This window comes from Hippichthys cyanospilos, chromosome 19 (assembly GCF_059441005.1).
Source record: "Hippichthys cyanospilos isolate Australia breed blue-spotted pipefish chromosome 19, RoL_Hcya_1.0, whole genome shotgun sequence".
In the NCBI taxonomy this organism is placed as follows: Eukaryota; Metazoa; Chordata; class Actinopteri; order Syngnathiformes; family Syngnathidae; genus Hippichthys; species Hippichthys cyanospilos.
Window position 1 is genome coordinate 12,322,281 of NC_142387.1, and position 20,045 is coordinate 12,342,325.

Consider the following 20,045-nt stretch of genomic DNA (forward strand, 5'->3'; position numbering starts at 1 on the left):
ACATATTTATTTATTTATTTTCACTTTTTTTGTGGCTAAAAGGAGGTTCTAAAAATGCCTGATATGAAAGTAATCAATTATCTTATCAAGTAATTGATGAGTTTTGGTAATCATGTACTAAAGTAATACTTTAGGTACTTATGTACTTAAGTAATCACTCGCGTTAGTAATTAAAGTTACTTTAGTTCTTAAGCAATCAGTTACTTTTACACTTGCAAATTTTAGGCAAATTCTTGTGAAAATACAGTCACAAATTACCAATGTAATCAATTACTTCAGGGCTTGTAATTGATTACTTTAGATCCTAAAGTTCTTCAATAATAAGTGATTAAGTCTTAAGTAATTAAGTCGGAATCTTTATACTAGTAGAGCCGCTAGAACATTTTTTTTCTTCACTTCCTTTCTTGACAATTTAAATCAGGCGAGGTCCTGAAAGACGCCTAAAAAAAAAATACACACACAACACAATTACATGAACAATGCAGCCTTTCTTTCTTTGCCTTCCCCAACAGTCGCACGCATGTACCCCCCCCCCAAATATTCCCGCTCATGTTTTCTCAGCCCGGGGCTGTATGTTTTTCTTTGTATGCCGGAATTCCTGTTTGCATTCACCTACCCCCCCCCCCCCCCCCCCCCCCCTAAAAGCTAAACACAAACATAATGAAGGGATTAACAGGAGATTACAGGTTGTCACAGTTCTCCCACTCAAAAGTGTCGACGTGTGTGTGCTGCAAAACGCGCGTGTTCACGTGTACGCCACTTTAAAAAAAAAAAAAAGTCACGTATCATTCCTAATAATATCGGCTCGATATTGTTATCGGAAAGTATTCTAAGATACTATATTGTTATTACTTCATTAGTGAAAACGTACAGTGACACCGCTGTAAAAAAACAAAACCTCAAGAAAAATATGTATCATGCAGATATCAGATTGATATCAGTATCGGACTGTACTCTAGGCTGCTGTTTTGGTATCGTACCAGGAGTGAAACATTTTCACTCAGCTGCAATATCATTACTGTATAGAAAGTGACAAAGCTGTAATGAAAAACCTCAGTAAAATAATCATAACACGCATGTATCATTCTTGATGATACTGGATCAATATTGGCATCAGACATAAATCTAAGATGCTATATTTTCGTGCCAGAAGTGAAAATTTTATATCAGGATGCCACTTAAAAATAATAAAGAAAAATGTGTATAATTCCTGCAGATACTGGATTGATATCTGTATCGGACAGTCCTCAAGGCTCCTATATTGGTATCGTACCAGGACTGAAACATTTTTATCGGGGCACCCCATTTAAAAAATAAAGAAAAATGTGTATAATTCCTGCAGATATTCGATTGATATCGGTATTTTACGGTCCTCAAGGCTTCTATATTGGTATCGTACGAGGAGTGAAACATTTAAAAAATAAAGAAAAATGTGTATGATTCCTGCAGCTATCGGATTGATATCAATATCGAACAGTCCTCAAGGCTTCTATATTGATATCGCACCAGGAGTGAAACATTTTTATCGGGACACCCCATTTAAAAAATAAAGAAAAATGTGTATGATTCCTGCAGCTATCGGATTGATATAGGTATCGGACAGTCCTCAAGGCTTCTATATTGGTATCGCATCAGGCGTGAAACATTTTTATCAGGGCAGCCCATTTAAAAAATAAAGAAAAATGTGTATGATTCCTGCAGATATCGGATTGATATCAATATCGGACAGTCCTCAAGGCTTCTATATTGATATCGCAACAGGAGTGAAACATTTTTATCGGGGCACCCCATATAAAAACCAAAAACAAGCATTTATCATTCCTGCTGGTATCGTACTGGATCAATATTGGTATCGGACAGTACTATATCTAATATCGGTATTGAGTCTGAAAGGGGAAACGGTTGTCTTGAAGGGTAAAACGCTATCTTTTGTTTTGTTCACAGGCGACCCGGTCCACCCTGACGGCCCACTGCTCGTCCCTGGGCGACTCCCTGCGCAAGGAGAACGAGCTGGCGCTGATCATCGACGGGCAGACGCTCAAGTACGCGCTGTCCTTCGAGCTGCGTCAGGCCTTCCTGGACCTGGCCTTGTCGTGCAAGGCGGTCATCTGCTGCCGGTGGGTCACCATCGGGGGAATCCGTAACGTGAAGCGGGGGGGTGGGGGGCTTTCATCATATATTTATCTGAGACGGTTGTTAATGTTTACTTCCTGCCCACTCCCCTTTTTTTTTCCCCCCATGAAGTTTCCACTCACAAGCAGCTGCAACGCTTAACAAAAGAGTTTCCACTCGTCTTTTATGTGTGCGTGTAAGTGTGTGTGTGCGTGCGCAGGCAGGAGGGAGGTAATTGACTCGTTGCATTTCCAGGCAGTATCCGGACTCGTGCTCTCCGAGGCCTTGCAAACAAACCGCCGGCTTCCTATTGTCTGGCTTTAATCGCTCCTTCCAAAATGGCTGCCATTTGCAAAAAAAAAACAAAAAAACAACAACACAAAACAATTCAATGACGTTTTATGTCATTTTGGTGGCGAATGTGGACTGATAGGTTAGTGTCTCATGCTGGACGGTTAACTAGCATATCGTTTGCGTTGCGGTCTGTTTATTTGTTTTTTTTTCCAATTCAAAATGGGGGTTTTAGATTTGCATCTCGCCTTTGACCTGACTGCTCTCAGAGGGCCCCTCAAGGGAAGAGTCGCGTAATGGAGCCTTGTCTTTGTCTGCGGACAGACAGAACCGGTTGTCCACACGGGATCGCTGATGCAAACGGGTCAAGAGGGTGGAGGAGCACCTGAGGCGCACACACACACACACACACACACACACACACACACACACACTAGAAACCACTTATGTTGTCCACTTACTCACCGCAAGCTCGGTGAAAATGAATCTTCGACGTCAACGGCATTCAATGGTAGAGAACGAGCTGTAATTTTTTTTTTTTGTATACCTTGAGCGCAGGGTGTCTCCGCTGCAGAAGTCCGAAATCGTGGACATGGTGAAGAAGCACGTGAAGGCCATCACGCTGGCCATCGGCGACGGCGCCAACGACGTGGGCATGATCCAGACGGCGCACGTGGGCGTGGGCATCAGCGGCAACGAGGGCATGCAGGCCACCAACTCTTCCGACTACTCCATTGCGCAGGTCAGTCTCACACACACACACACACACACACACACACACACACACACACACACACACTGTATATATATATATATATTTTTTTTTTTTTTTCCATCATCATCAGGCTTTAAAATTTCCCAGAGCAGATAAAATAGACTTAAGCCCTTAATGGCAGTTTATCTTGTTAGTGTGATATAGACACACACACACAACACACACACACACACCCTTGGTGTCATCTTACATTGTTGATAATCTCGCAAGCCCCCAGGGTTGGTCTCACAATCTGCCTGCCAATCATGGTGACACTCGCCTGCGCTTTCCTCCTCATATTGCTCATAGTCTAGCTAGTTGGATAAAATGAGAGGTATAACTCTAGAACCACTCTTTAGCACCGCCCTAGTGGCTCCCTGGAGCTATTTCACAAAGGTATAAAAATGTGCAGGAAAGACGTTGGGAATATTTTTCTTTTAATATGGTTTACATCGTAACATTTTAAATTTAAAACACCGTTGTGAAGCAACGGTAATTATTTTAGGACTTACTTAAGTCCTTTGTGTCAATTTTGACCCGATTTGGGCCATGGAAATGTTTGCAATTGGGATTTATTTGATTGTAAAATCGCTAAATTAAGGGCTTGATTCATTTAGGTAAGTAAGAGACAAACTAATCGATTACTTTAGGTTCTACAGTTAATAATACTCCGTTATCTAAAGTCATTGATTATCTTAGGACTCACTCAAGTCCTTTGTGTCAATTTTGACCCGATTTTGGCCATCGAAATGTTTGCAAAAGGGATTTATTTGATTGTAAAATCGCTAAATTAAGGTCTTAAGTGATAGCTAAAGTAATAGATTACTTTAGGTTCTACAGTTAATAGTACTCAGTTACTTAAAGTCATTGATTATTTTAGGACTTACTCAAGCCCTTTGTGTCAATTTTGACCCGATTTGGGCCATCGAAATGTTTGCAAACGGGATTTATTTGATTGTAAAATCGCTAAATTAATGGCTTGATTCATTTAGGTAAGTAAGAGTCAAACTAATCGAGTACTTTAGGTTCTACAGTTAATAATACTCCGTTATCTAAAGTCATTGATTATCTTAGGACTCACTCAAGCCCTTTGTGTCAATTTTGACCTGATTTGGGCCATGGAAATGTTTGCAATTGGGATTTATTTGATTATAAAATCGCTAAATTAAGGGCTTGATTCCTTTAGGTCAGTGATAGCTAAAGTAATAGATTACTTTAGGTTCTACAGTTAATAATACTCCGTTATCTAAAGTCATTGATTATCTTAGGACTTACTCAAGCCCTTTGTGTCAATTTTGACCCGATTTGGGCCATGGAAATGTTTGCAATTGGGATTTATTTGATTGTAAAATCAATTCGCTAATACCCGCAAAACAAACATAAAAAAACGTCTTTGGCATTGAATGGAATTGATTATACACCATTGCATTCGCGTCATTAATGCGGGCGTGTGATCGTCAGTTCTCGTACCTGGAGAAGCTGCTGCTGGTGCACGGCGCGTGGAGCTACAACCGCGTCACCAAGTGCATCCTCTACTGCTTCTACAAGAACGTGGTGCTCTACATCATCGAGGTACGCGCAGACAGACAGAGACGTTGTGCAGCTGTTGCCCCACACGCTTGACAGTGATGGACGAGGTGCCCCGCCGGCGTCTGCTTTCCGTCTCCGATGCGCAGGCTACATGTTTAGATAGGCGCCGCCGAGACCTCGGCTCCGTCGGGCCGCAATCGGCATTGTGTGCGCGCCTTTTTTTTTTTTTTCTTTGTGGCGAAATTCCGTTTTAGAAGCGTAAAACAAACACGACCCTATCGAAGAATGCGGCAATGTCGAACGTTTGCCGGCGTAAGAATGTACCGATACTACCACGCCGATACCGCTACATTGTTTTAACTTAAAGACAATGTTGGGGTTTGTTTCGTGTTAATATATTTTTTTATCAAATACGTTTACAATAATTGTTCAATTATAGTGTTTGCGGGCACAGTTTTTTTTGTTTTTTTTTCCCCTCCCGTTTTTAAGGTCTTAACTTTGTGAGGTCAGCTGCCCTTGCCTGTCTGTTAGGAAAAGGGGGGGGTCTGTCAGCTGTGCCCCTCCCCAAAGCCTCTCTGCCTGTCTGACATTAAGGATGCCAGCAGGTGCAGTTTTTTTCATGGCAGGCCACTGTGTGTGTGCGCGTGTGTGTGCGCGCGTGTGTGTTATCTCCCATATTGGTTTATCTCCAGGCCAAAAGGTGGGAGAGCATCCCCAATCACAAAGTTATACAATAACATAGCTACTGCGCATTAGAAAAAATAAAAATCACAACAGAGACTCTCCACGCTTCGCTTTTTAGCCATAGCAACATGTGTAACTGGAAATGTAGCAAAGTATTCTTGTAAAACGCAATATAAGTCGATTTTGTGGCAGCTGGATGTCATGTGCCTGGAAATGTCACATGACACGTGTTTTTTGATTGGCCGTAATTCTGTGTTGTTTTCAGCTGTGGTTCGCCTTCGTCAACGGATTTTCCGGCCAGATCCTTTTTGAGCGCTGGTGCATTGGCCTCTACAATGTGGTGAGAAAAAAAATGGTTGTAAAGATTAGAATAGTACTTTTTTTTTTTTTTTTTGCTAGTAATCACAACTTTTTAAATTGTATCAATTAATATAATCAATGAGTAATCTAGTATTTATTTTTTAAATTTTTTTTTGTAATTGTCCAATTACTATGAATTTCGGCTCGTCAATAGTAACTGAAACATAATTCATTTTTTCCACACAAAAAACTAATAAATAATCAAAAAGTATATCCCAAAAAGTTAGCAAAAACATGCAAATCAGATATCACAAACAAAAGAAAAATGAATCGCGATTAAAAAAAAAACACGACAAAAAAACGATACTCAAATAAAAACAAAACACAACAGCATATTGAAATCGGAAACTATAAGGAAAAGAATGCAAACAAAAACATATTTTGATGATTTGCACTTTAGGGCCACCGTAGTTTCCTGCACTATCAATTTAAAACAACATCCGATTTTTGAGTAAAGCAACGGAAATTAAAATGTCTTTTCAAAATCCGATTTTTCGATGAATCCACAAAATAATCAACATATTGACATATTATTAAAATAATCGTTAATTTGCATCCCTTAATTACTACTAGTGTTCCGATTTTAGCCCCCTCCCAAAAAAATCGGATTAATCATCCAAAATCGGTAAAAATTGTTTATATTAAGTTATAACATTCATAATTTAAAGATGAAATAAAACCATGTATTATTCTGATATCGTATCGATATTGGTATCGGACAGTCCATCTGCAGTATTAGTATCTATCATATCGGAATTGAAAAAGTTGTGATAACTCCACTAATTTTTTTCTCAAAAAAAAACAAAAAAAATAAAATAAAATAAATAAATAAAAGATTTTATTTTATTTTTGGATCTTTTCTACAAAAAAAAAAAAAACTCATGTTCCATGTACTCATGCATTTTGGAAAAATTTGACTTTTCTTGGGGAAAAAAAACAACATTTAATTCCATACTTTTTTGTACATATTATGTTGTGTGTGTGTGTGTGTGTGTGTGTGTTTGTTTTCCAGATCTTCACCGCCCTGCCCCCTTTCACTTTGGGCATCTTCGACCGGCCGTGCAGCCAGCAGAACATGCTGCGCTTCCCGCAACTCTACCGGATCACCCAGAATGCCGAGGGCTTCAACACTAAGGTACCCGCACACGCACACACACACGCACACACACACACACACACACACACTTGGCGGGGTCTCGCAAGGTTTTGGCGAGCGTTGTTTGTTTGCCGCCGCGGTGAGTAAAGAAAAGTGTCCAGGGGGGGGCGGGGCTGGGCCGTTTCCATGGCGACCCCCGGGGCGAGTCACATGCGCAGGATAAGGACGTCTTTCTTTCGGCGGCGTGTTCAATATTCATGTGTGTGTGTTTGTGTTTGTTTTCAGGTGTTCTGGGGCCACTGTATCAACGCACTGATTCACTCGATTATTTTATTTTGGTTTCCTCTCAAGATGTTAGAGCACGGTGAGTGATGATGAAAAATATTTTCATCCTTCACTTTAATGCCATTATAGACAAAAGTCCGGACAGCCATTTGTTTTATAGCGATCCCATGTTTAGTTTGTCGATTAATTGATGAATCGGACAAAAAGTTTTTATCTATATATAAAATTAGTTCTTTATTTCAGTGCAGGAAATGCAAAAGAGATAAAAAGGATCATTTTTCAATTATTGTATCGATTATTCCATTGATTAATCAAATAATCGGCAAAATGAGCAAATACATTGCAATAAAATGTTACAAGTTTTTTTTTTTTTTTTTTTTCCCAGATTGCTGTTAATTAAACAAATAATAATGTTAATTTGCTTTTTAGTAAAAAAAAAAAAAAAACTATCTGGCGATATCACACAAAAACTTTGACGTTGTATTGTCGACGATTACGAACATTTTTGAAACTCGATTCAATTACTGTGCTTCAGTCATCAGTTTCCAAAGTAAAAGCAATGTTTTATTTTGAATTATTATTGTCGAGAGACTGAAAGCGGAGGATTTGGACCCATTTTAAAACAGTTTCCTTTCAATTTGATAATCGACGAATTTCCGTTACTCAATTGATTCGGGACACCACTAGTTGAGGAAAACCGAAACAATTAATCGACTAGCCAATAATAATTCCCGATTGGTTGTCGATTCTTCAATTAATCGTCGGCTTATATTGTGTGTATTGTTATGTTAATCGTTTACTCAGATACTCTTAATGCATTTAAAAAAAAAAAAACTAAGGCTCAGGAAATCGAAACCAATTATTGCACAAACCCGCTGTAAAAAGTGATTGAATGTATTTGTGTGTGCACAGATTCGCCCTTCAAAAATGGTCAGGGCAACGATTACCTGTTTGTAGGAAACATGGTGTACACGGTGAGTCCCCCCCCCCCCCCCTTTATTTTTTACACTATCCTCTGGACCCCCCAGTCTCCGTCTGAGACACAATCGAACTTTTTCCTCCCCGAAACGTCAAGGGAGATTTTCGGAGGCATTTTCGCGACATCCATCTTGAGCATTTGTCAACGCTTTGTTGTGTGCAGTACGTGGTGGTCACAGTGTGTCTGAAAGCTGGAATGGAGACCACCGCCTGGACCAGGGTAAGCGCCTGGAGACCCCCGCGCCCCCATCCACCCGCTATGAATTACGCTCGTATTGAAAGGCCAACAAGTGGAAGGAAACGCCGACGGGGAAAAAACGCAGTTCACTTACAAATGTTTTTTCCAGATACTTTTTTTTTTTTTCTTATATGGAACAATGCAGAAAACAGTGATGAAGCTATATTAACAAAAGTCTTGACTAATTATTAAAGTAAAGATGCAAAACAGTATTTATGGGTCGAATAACTTAACAGATTTACTGTCATATAAAGTAAGTGTTTAAATTTAAATTACTTTACATAAAATGGCAAAATTATGAGGGAAAAGTGTCCATATATATATATATATATATATATATATATATATATATATATATATTTTTTTTTTTTTTTTTTGTGGTTATTATTAGAGAGAATAATTCTACTTTTTTCCTTTTTATCTTTCGAAACATTTCTTTATTTTTTAAACCTTGCTTGATCTTGGAATAATTTACCTTCTCTTTTTTAATTTTCTTTCCTCATATCTATTGTTTTAAGAAAAAAAATCTAGATTTCGATTGCGTGTTTCTCCCTATAGATTTTTTTTCCTGATATTGATTATTTTAATCTTAAAAATCTGGATTTTTTTTTTCAATTTTTTTTCCCCTGTTTATCTTTAGGAACGTTTTCATTTTTTCAAACCTGGCTTTATCTTAGAATAATTTACTTTCTATTTTTAAAATTTTGCTTTCTCATATTTCTATTTTCTTTAAAAAAAAATTAACTTTTCTCATCATTTTTATCCTAAATATTAGTTTTGTGATTAAAACGACTTTTTGAAGCTTTAATAATCTTTTTTTTTGTGATACTAAACTTTAGTAGTTTAATAAAAATCTTAGTCTGATTTTATTATAATTATATTTACTTATAATGATTAAATAATTATTCTAATTAATAAAATCCGGTTTAATTATTTTATATATATATTTATAATTATTAAATAATTATTATAATGAATAAAATCCAGATTTTTATTAACCCCTGAGTAAGGAATAATTAGTGTTTGCCTAATATATCAGACTCTTTCCTGGTACTTATTTTTAACGTCTTTTAAAAATATGAAATTTCCTGGCGATTATGGCTTGAAAGAATAAATAACATATTTCCTTAAATTTATATATATTTTTTTCTTTTTCATTTAAAAAAAAATCTCTTTATCTTGGGTTAATATCTCATCCATTTATTTAATACTTGTTTTTGTCATAATAATTAAGCAATCGCGTCAACATAATCTGCGTCTCTCGTCATTTTTTTTTTTCTTTTTAACGACCCGATTTTCATTTCGGTCGCAAAAATATCTGGGGGAAAAAAAATGGCGCACGCTCAAGCCCGCTCACTGCCGTAATTGAATATAATGACACCTCCCGTATCACGAGACATGTGGAACCGATCGGATGTTCGACACGTTTGACGCTAAACAGCCGCGGGGCGGACGCCAGCGCATTACTCGCGCCGTGAACACGGAAGCCGAGCCGCCAAAAATTTGGCGGGCGCGCCGGATGCATTTCCACACGACGTGCCAGCCAACAGCTGAGCGCGGAAACCGGAACGCAACGGACATTTTTGCTCGCTTTTATCACCCGATTGGACGCCGGGTCCCCTCGCGGGACATCACGGAGCGAGGGGCCCCCGCGTCTATATCGAGACGGTGGACCATTTTCGCTATTTTACCCCCTCGTCCTCTTGTGTCCAGTTCTCCCACCTGGCCGTGTGGGGAAGCATGCTCCTGTGGTTGGTCTTTTTCGGGGTCTACTCGGCCATCTGGCCCACCTTCCCCATGGCCCCCGACATGCTGGGCCAGGTAAGGAACTCAAAGCAAATTTGCCCATTCAAATCAATGGGGATGGCGTTTATCCGTTCCAGTTCCGCAAAAAACGCACCCAGAAAAATTGTGTTTTTTTTTTGTTTGTTTTTTTTAATGAAAACATACAGGTCAGAGAACATTGTTAAGATTTAAAGTGTATAGTTTTAAGCAACTGTTTTGATACTTGTAAGATTTTGACTTTTTTTCTTAAAGTAGAATTCCGATCATGTGATCGCAAATCGGCGATGGTTATTTGACTCGCATGCTGACTCGTGAAACTGAAGTTTTGCAAGAGAAATCTACAAGTCGCTTACAAGTCAGCTAATAGTTGCGTTTTAGCAAAATATGTATAGATTTTTTGCACACATTATTAATAGCAAGTTAAAACTGATTTTCAATTAGCTATTATTGTGGGATTTTGCGCAGGATTATTTTTTAAAAAATCGTATCCTTTATAACTGCGTAAAATCATACTCTTCCAAAATGACCGGAAAAATATTTTTTTCAACACTTTCTTAGCGTACAAAATCATAAAATAATTTCTTTACCTGAGTTGAACCAATGTCGATTTTAAGCCATAAAATTGTATCATATTGGGATGCATTTATATGAATTAAATAATTTTAAAAAAGAGAAATCACAGCTGTCGGTTTCGGACTTTGACGACTAAGTGCAGTGTGAAAATGGAGTTAGCCGCGGTACGATTTAGCTAACAGTAGTAATAGAATAGTTAGCTTCTCATGGAGAGTCTCTTCCTGGGTGTTCCGTGTCGGGTGCCCCCCAGGGAAGGGCGTAAGAGGGGGACAGGCGTCCCGCACCTGCCGCTTGTCACCCGAGCCCCCCTCCCGCCACCCCCCGATTTTTTTACTGCCCTTTGCGGAGGTGTTGACTTAAGAGGGTGGGCTGCCGTTGCGGAGGGGCAACGGGGTGACCCAGAGAGTCGTCGTCGGGATTAGAAAGACGGGGGGGGGGGGGGGGGGGGGGGGCGAATGGACCGTTGGGGCCGGGCTCCCTCGCAGCCCATTAATTCAATTTGTGTCAGGGATCCGGAATGCGCTCAAATGTCCCAGCAGCTGCTGCGGCCCGACCCGTCAGACGAAACCCACGCCACAACCAATCCTAATTTATTTTTCCTTTTCTTTTTATCTTTTTTTTTTTTCGTTGTTGTTCTATATTTTAAGATGATTCACGATAACATTCCTAAAACAACACATATTTAGTTTGGTATTTCTGTATTGAGTTGGAATAACTTGAGTCCAAGTCCGTGTTTTATTTGTGTCCCAACTGTGACTAATAACTCAAAAGACTACAAGAAGTTGGATGAGTTTTCGCTATCATTTTTTATTCCAAGTCTTGCCAGAGATATTTCCTCATAGTTTTCCGCATCTTCATCCCATCTTTCTCCAGGGGGTGGACCAAATCATCTATGTGGACTCGATAGTTCCAGCTCCGAGTCAGTAATTGGTCCAAATGAGCCCCGATCAGAAACAGATATATGAAACTGCCATAATGCAACATTTTATTTCATTTTTTTGCCAACGCTATCGAACGCCGGCGGAGCCTGGTCTCGAAAAGTTGGATGACCGTTCGGTTTTGTCGTGAAAAAGGATACATGAGGGTCACTGGAAAGTTTTTTTGAAAAAATGAACTCCAGACACCAGTTTCATAGATCACCATAAAATTGGATGGACATGTCGATCATAACAGGGCGCAGAAAAAACTCTCTAAGGCCCATGCATGAAATTGAACAGAAAGTCGGCCATTTTGGTTTGAAGTTTGGTTTGAAGTGGCCATTTTGGACAAATTCCAGTGAAAAGTTATTTCCAAAAATTGCCCCGGACGCCAGTTTCATCAATCAACATGAAATTCGGTGAACATGTTTATTACAACACACTGCACGGAAAAGCCTCAAGAACCCATTCCAGAAATTGAATAGAAAGTTGGCCAATTTGCGTTAAAGTAGCTTATTTTGAATAAATTCCAGCGCAAGGAAAAAGCTATAAAAAAATTAGCCCCTGACACCAGTTTCATCAATCAACATAAAATTTGGTGAACGTGTTTATTACAACACACTGCACGAAAAAGTCTCAAGAACCCATGCCCGAAATTGAACAGAAAGTCGGCCATTTTTGTTTGAAGTAGCCAATATGGACAAATTCCAGCGGAAGGAAAAAGCTATAAAAAATTAGCCCCTGACACCAGTTTCATCAATCAACATAAAATTTGGTGAACATGTTTATTACAACACACTGCACGAAAAAGTCTCAAGAACCCATGCCCGAAATTGAACAGAAGGTCGGCCATTTTGGTTTGAAGTAGCCAATATGGACAAATTCCAGCGGAAGGAAAAAGCTATAAAAAATTAGCCCCTGACACCAGTTTCATCAATCAACATAAAATTTGGTGAACATGTTTATTACAACACACTGCACGGAAAAGTCTCAAGAACCCATGCCCGAAATTGAACAGAAAGTCGGCCATTTTGGTTTGAAATAGCCAATATGGACAAATTCCAGCACAGGTAAAAAGTTTGAAAAAATTAGCCCCCGACATCAGTTTCATCAATCAACATAAAATTTGGTGAACATGTTTATTACAACACACTGCACGAAAAAGTCTCAAGAACCCATGCCCGAAATTGAACAGAAAGTCGGCCATTTTGGTTTGAAGTAGCCAATATGGACAAATTCCAGCGGAAGGAAAAAACTATAAAAAATTAGCCCCTGACACCAGTTTCATCAATCAACATAAAATTTGGTGAACGTGTTTATTACAACACACTGCACAGAAAAGCCTCAAGAACCCATTCCAGAAATTGAACAGAAAGTCGGCCATTTTGGTTTGAAGTAGCCAATATGGACAAATTCCAGCGCAAGGAAAAAGCTATAAAAAATTAGCCCCTGACACCAGTTTCATCAATCAACATGAAATTTGGTGAACATGTTTATTACAACACACTGCACGAAAAAGTCTCGCTAGAAATTAAACAGGAAGTCGGAAAATTGAACAGGATGTCAACCATTCTGGTTCAAAGCAGCCGTTTCATGCAAATTTCTGTGATATGGAAATTTTCCAATACGTTTATTTTTTGTAAACAAGTGTCGTGTGTGTCATCCTTGCAGGCCGGCAGCGTGATGCAGTGCTGGTACTTCTGGTTAGGTCTGCTCCTGGTCCCCGCCGTATGTTTACTCAAGGACTTCGTCTGGGCGGCGTAAGTCAAGCGTACCCATACGATCAACAATTCACTTTTTTTTTTTTTTTGACGTATTTGAACCAATCACCACGCTTGTCGGCAGAACGCGTCGCTCCGTGAGGAAGTCGCTGCTGGAGGAGGTGCAGGAGCTGGAGGCGCGCGCCGTTGACCCCGGTGCGGCTGTGCTAAGGGACGCTAGTGGACGCAGGTACATTATCATCTCTCGTTTATCCTTTTTTTTTTTCTTCATTTTTTTATACATACATATATATATATATATATATATATATATATATATATATATATATATATATATATAATTTATATATTTTATAATTTAATTTAATTAATAAAATAAAATTAAAAATAATAATTTAATTAATAATTATATTAATAATAATTTAATTAATTAATTATTATTTTATAATTTATAATATAATTTATTTATATATTTTTTTATATATGTGTGTATATATATATATATATATATATATATATAATTTGTATTTGTATTCATTATTTGGTTATTAATATTTTGTTATTCATATTTGGTATATGTCAACAACTAAACTACTCGTCACATTGGTAATTTCTTGTATTTATGTGTATTGTGAAATTATTTGTGCTTTTTTTCATTTAGATTTAACATTTTATTTTTCATTTTTATTTCGTTTCATTGTTTTTATAACGCATATATAACACATTTTTTAAATCCCTTTTCCATTTTGTTGTTACGAGCAGTATATTATGTTTACTTTTCATTTTAGTGTAGTCCAAGTCAAGCGTGCAAATATATGCCGAATGACTTCAGTTCATTCTAATTATATTCATCATGATCATCAGAACCAAAGACAAGGCCGAGAGCGTGTAGAGGCTGCGCGGAGGTAGTAGCTCCCGCATGTCAACTGTGTGAACTCTGACCTCTAATGACCTTTCACCCTCATTTGTTTCTGCATGCCCTTCATGAAAAAAAAAAAAAAAAATCCAAACGCTTCTTAGGTGGACCAATTTGACCTGCTGCACGGACCTGGTGTGTTGATACACTTTTATGTGTGTGTGGTGTGTGTAGCGGTGCTAGAAAGTAAGCAGTAGTTTGAAGCCTTTGGCTCCGACATCCCGAAACGTGTCGTTAACACGTCGGCTACGCAGATTGCCGCTGCACTTACATGTCAATTAGCGGCCCTCCCATCAAACGCTTCTTTATACGAACACAAGCCGCTTTCTGTAAGAGCGTAACCCCCCCACCCCCACCCCCCAGAGACTTGAGGTGCGCTTTCATCAGATTCAAACGAGGCGAGGAAGCTCGCCACTCATCATCCGGAATGAGAGGAGTTACAGTATAGCGTCCGGCCGGGCGGCAGATTGTCAAAAAAAAAAAAAGCACATCTGTGTTTGTAGAATAGGAAAAGATGTGGAAAGGTAGGAGGGAAATCCCCTCGAGTGGAGTTGAAATGGCGCGCATCCTTTATGTTTTCGATTCAGCGGACACCATTTTTTTTGGACGGAGACTCACTCGTTTACGTTCCCGGGAAAGCTTTCTTGGCTTTTGCAAAAGACATCTTTGATACTTTAGGAGAATAAAAATAGCACGCACAATCAAGGGCGGCGCTAGCCGCCAGCTAGCTTGCGCGCTAACTGGCGTTTCAGTTGTAACAAAGCCAAAGCGAGAGAATCATTGGAATGATGTTTAACAGACTTTTAACATTTTCATCTAGAAAAGTGCGTTTCTGAGATGTGGAGCTTGTTAGCTAGCTAGCTAGCCAATCGTACGCCGTGGTAGAAAAAGGTAACTAGCAGTTGTGCCTATTTACTACAATCCAAGAAAGCTCTTTCGAATGGAACTCTTTCGAAGTAGGGTTAGCTAGGTAGCTAGCTTGCCAAATTGAGGTATTCAATACTGATTCTGTTTTAGTTTTTGGAGCATATCTTTTGGCACAACCAGAGCAAAACAATCCTTGGAAGCTATTTCCAATGACGTTTTACCGACTGTTGTAGTTTTCATCTAAAAGTAAAAAAATATGACAATGAAAACAATCTTTGGAAGCTCATTGGAATGGCGTTTTGTTTTTTGATTTTTTTCACCACTACCCCCAAATGTGTTTTCAAGGTGTAGAGATAGCTAGCTAGCTAGCTAACTAGTGAACAACAATTACACGTATAATTGGCTAGCTAACTTGCTAGCTAGCTATCACTACAACTTGCAAACACATTTTTGGGGGATTAAAACTTTAAAAGTCGGTTAAATGCCATTCCGATGAGCTAGCTAATTGTACGTTGCTGTGTTAGAAATGTGTAGCTGTCAGTTGCGCCAAATTCATTTGAGATATTCAATCTTGTCTCCATTTTAGTTTTTTGAGCGCATCTTTCGACATAATCTGTAACAAAGCCAAAGCAATCATTGAAGCTCATCGGAATGACGTTTTACAGAATTTTGAAGTATTTCGCGCGGACAGACATCAATTTGCTTTAGCCAAAGACTTCTGAGTTTCCCTCGATTTAAAGGTGTCCAGGAAACCTTTCTTGTTTTTGGTGCATAGAGCTCCATTCATCCGTGTCACGGGGTACACGTTCACGGCCCCGGCGGTGACGTGACGACGAGGCGTTCTAAGGGGGTGTTAATATGAGCGAGGCGCTTCGTTATTTTTGCTCGACGGGAGAGGAGAGGAGCCGTGACGGCGTGTGGTCTTCACACAGAGGGTCTAGTCTTCTTCTTAGAGAGTTGGGGGGAGGGGGCAAGGACGTACAGTCCACTGTGGACTTGCTGTTTGGGGACGACCATATTTCTACTGCGCCTAGTGACCGAAAAAGTGACAAATTTGAAATTTAATGATGTCAGAGGCAAACTCCGACATTCAATATTTTCGCGCGATATTTTTGAGGCAAAGAAAAGCGAACTAACTATGCATGGTTATTGATTTTCACTGGAACGACATTTTAGTGACTCAAAGCGTTTTTGTTAAATTTGTTTGACAAAATCAGAAGTGTACTTTATCTAGAGCAACTTTTGAAACTTTTTTTTTGAAGTATTTTTTGCTGGTCAGTCAAAATATGTTTTGACATAATTTTCAGATGAGACTCCGGTACATAGTTGAATTGACTACCAAAAATAACTGTAAATGTCTGAATATAAGCCTCACCTTTTTTTCCTCATGCTTTGAACCCTGTGCTTTATAGTCCAGTGTAGTTTTTTTTTACTAGCCACTAGGAGGCACTCTTCTTGTAAACAAACGGTGACATAAGAAAAACACTATCAAAGTATTGCTTTTGAGTCTGAACTGGTATTTTACTCTGCACTAGGGGCCACCCTCCGCTAGTAAACGCCATCAGGTATGTTACTCTTGTGTTGGGTCAGTATTCTCCCATTTAGACTTATAGTTCAATGCGTGACAAAAACATTTCCTTTAAATCGTCGGTGCAGCTTGTAATCAGGTGCGCCTTATAGTCTGAAAAATACGGTAGGTAAATTTTGACCCATTTCAGCAGAATATTTGAAAAAAAAAAAAAAAAAAATATATATATATATATATATATATATATATATATATATATATACAGTATATATCTCACTCGTGGTCCTCAAGGACACTTTTGTTAAACCGCCTCGCTGTGCGCCGAGCCGTCCGACCTGCTTTCTGCAACAGTAAACAGAATAAATGTTGACCCAGTAGAGTCAATAGTTAGCGCTTAAGTGTTTGCCCCCCCCCCTCCCCCCTCCCCCCTCCCTTCTTTCACCTTGGAATTGAAACGTCTCCTTCCTGTCCTGTGCCCGCAGTCTAAACGAACGTGCCCATCTGCTGACAAGAGTCTTTAGGAAGACGCCCTCCAGCATCGGACGCTCCAACTCGCTGCAGCAGCCCGTCACGCGTGAGTACGCGCCGCGTGTTTGACCTTGCCCATCGGGCCGGATCGGTGCGCTAACGTCTGCTCCGTCGACGCGCCATTACCGCGTGACCCCGCCCCCTACCTTCCCCGACCACCCTCACCCATCCATCCGCAGACGGCTACGCCTTCTCCCAGGAGGAGCACGGCGTGGTGTCCCAATCGCAGGTGGTGCGCTCGTACGACACCACCCGCCAGCGGCCCAGCATCTAACCCCTGAACTCGGAGGATCTCGGAGGAATATCGGATTATTCCGGAATAATTTACACGAGCGCCAAAAGTCAGAGACTGCTCCGGAAGCCTGGCTGCTGCGTTCCACTGTACCCGCCTGTGCATGTGTGTGTGTGTGTGTCAAACCACCACCCCCGCCACCCACCCGCCCCGCCCTCGCAATTCAGTCATCACATGCCGACATCAGAAGGGAACGAGGAGGCTGGGGTGGGGGGGGGGGGGGGGGGCACGTCCAAATAAACACGCACGGATGAATTCCATTCCGAGCGCTGCCAAACACCACAGGGGATGCGACTGAGGCGGAACGCTCGGGCCCCCGCCCACCCCCGACCTCTCTACCCCCCTCCCCCCCCCCAAAACCCTTTCACCCCATCCGACTACTGGAGCATCCATCTCCCTTATCGCCTCAATTCCTATCTTGGCCATCTACACTAGACTTTTTTTTTTTTTTTTACTGTTTTTTTTTTTGTTTTTTTGGTCTGTTTTTTTGTACTCACAAGTCCTAGAGAAGGAATGTTTTACTTGACCTAGTCTGGCAAGTCGTTTTGAGTAGTTATTCCATGTCCTACTAGTGTGCTGAATTGTCCATTTATTAGTCCTCATGAGGAAGACTATTCAGCACACAAGTAGGCTGAAAACGGCTTTTCACACAACAAGCGCTACTTATGCATCCAAAACAACAAGAAGGGATTTTATTTTATTTTTTTCTGGGGCTCGTCGCGGATTTTACATCTTTTTGTTTGTTTTTGTGAATGTGACGTCTTTTTGTGCGGACGGCGCTCTGCTTCAGGAATGCGACAACGGCGGCTTGTAGAGAGGGGACGGATTGTCCCGTCCGTCTGTCTTGTCTGTCCGTCCCAGGCCTAATCATTAAATCGAATCAATCCCAAAAACGCGTCTGCTGCTTCTTCTCGGCCCCAAAGGAGTCACGCGATTGGCGGCCTCTCACAATTGCCGTCTTGTACGAGTCATGTGAACACCTAATGGATTATGTGGCGAATGGAAAATGTGGGACAAAATTATGGTTTCTTAAAAAAACTGGTTAGATCAGAAAAAAAATGTATAAAATTATATATATATATATATATATATATATATATATATATATATATATATATATATATATATATGTATAGCTTTCATCTAGCGTTGTGAAAAAAAATAATCAAATAATCATTGCAAAACAGTTTTTGTTTTTTGTTTTTTTAACTTTTTTTTTCAAATTGAATCTTAACAAACCACCAAAAACATGTGGACCTAACTACTACTTTTTCAAGCTAGCTACAAATCTTAGCCTTTATCATAAATAAATAATTTATAGTACAAAATAAGATGAAACTATTTCTTATCGTGAATTTATGGATATTTTCAAGCGATTCTGAATCGATCTTGAATCAGGAATTGAACTTTGGGCACACCCCTAATATATATATATATATATATATATATATATATATATATATATATATATATATATATACATACACTCAGCATCAAGTGACCTTTAAAATGAATGTCCCCCCCACCCCTCCAAATTTTTCGTGTCCAAATGGAGATGCCTTTCCCACCCACCTTCCTGGACTTGCAGCTGCCGCAGTATGGAGAATCCATCCAGTCCCGGAGCTACTTAACTGTAAGTTTGCGCCCTGCCAAAATCGCACCTCCTCCTCCCCGTTCTTCTCCGTCCCTCTAAGGACGGCTGATGATGTGACGGCAATTTGTTCCAGCGTCCGCTGTGGGCGGTTGAGCCGTCTGCCAATGCGTCATTAGTGTGTTGCAAGAGGATTAAGAATTTGTCAGAAAATGGTGAACAAGCTATTAGAGCTCGTTGAGTTGAGAGACAGGGTGGACTACAGTAGAGTAGGGGGGTGCGCCAATAGTCGAGTTTTTAAGTTTTGTCATGTGTGGCCTTGGAAGTTTGCGATAAACTGCTCTAAAAGTATCTACAAGACTTTTTGACTTTTTTTTTTAAGGAGCTCTGCACGGTAGAGGGGGTGCGACATCTTTGTCAGGTGTTAAAACGAATGTGCTAGCTTAAAAAAAAAAAAAAGTGAAAATAATTGTTGTGAAAATGTCCTAAAGGTTTTGACTTTTTGCATGGTAGGGGGTGTGCCAACTGTCAGAACATTGACAAAGATGCCTGGCTTTAAAAAAAATTGCAAATGATAACTCTAAATCTTTTGTTGAGGATAAGTTATTTGTCAAGGAGGTGTGCCAATTTGTTGTTTAAGGAAGTACATGACAAAAAGTTTGTTTGTTGTTTTCTGTTGGCTTTTTTTTTGGTATATGTGAGCCAATTTGTTGATATGTTAAATGGGTTGTGTCTCAAAAAAACTTTGCTGTTTTTTCTTGGTGGGTCAGGTCAATAGGGGGTGCGCCAACTCTTAGAAGCCAAAGAAGGATGTGTGACTTTAAAGGTTTGTGAGAGACTTTTTTGAAAGTATCTGAAAAAAAAAAAAAAAAACAACAAGTTTTGGATGGGGAGAGGAGGTGCGCCGGGGGTGTGAATAATTGTAAAAATATCCAAAAGGCTTTTTTTTGTGTGTGTATTTTGATTGTTAAAGTTATCAAACAAGATACAGAAGCTCCC

At 39.7% G+C, this 20,045-nt stretch overlaps 1 protein-coding gene across 11 annotated transcripts in view; it reads left to right on the forward strand.

The window, feature by feature from the left end:
- Positions 1–18,348, forward strand: part of atp8a2 (ATPase phospholipid transporting 8A2) — a 49,291-nt gene extending 30,943 nt beyond the window's left edge. For 8 of the 11 annotated variants that reach the window (XM_088401778.1, XM_088401783.1, XM_088401781.1 and 5 more), the window contains 14 exons: positions 1,945–2,117; positions 2,962–3,145; positions 4,619–4,729; positions 5,637–5,711; positions 6,744–6,866; positions 7,113–7,191; positions 8,025–8,086; positions 8,254–8,310; positions 10,042–10,149; positions 13,275–13,363; positions 13,449–13,553; positions 16,643–16,672; positions 17,118–17,209; positions 17,343–18,348. In XM_088401778.1, the coding sequence (XP_088257904.1) occupies positions 1,945–2,117; positions 2,962–3,145; positions 4,619–4,729; positions 5,637–5,711; positions 6,744–6,866; positions 7,113–7,191; positions 8,025–8,086; positions 8,254–8,310; positions 10,042–10,149; positions 13,275–13,363; positions 13,449–13,553; positions 16,643–16,672; positions 17,118–17,209; positions 17,343–17,437 (1,383 nt within the window). In that variant the 3' untranslated portion in view covers positions 17,438–18,348. Of the gene's footprint in view, positions 1–1,944; positions 2,118–2,961; positions 3,146–4,618; positions 4,730–5,636; positions 5,712–6,743; positions 6,867–7,112; positions 7,192–8,024; positions 8,087–8,253; positions 8,311–10,041; positions 10,150–13,274; positions 13,364–13,448; positions 13,554–14,344; positions 14,376–16,642; positions 16,673–17,117; positions 17,210–17,342 lie in introns of all 11 variants that reach the window. The other 3 variants (XR_015863605.1, XR_015863606.1, XM_088401780.1) reach the window with 3 other exon arrangements.
- Positions 18,349–20,045: the final 1,697 nt, after the last annotated feature.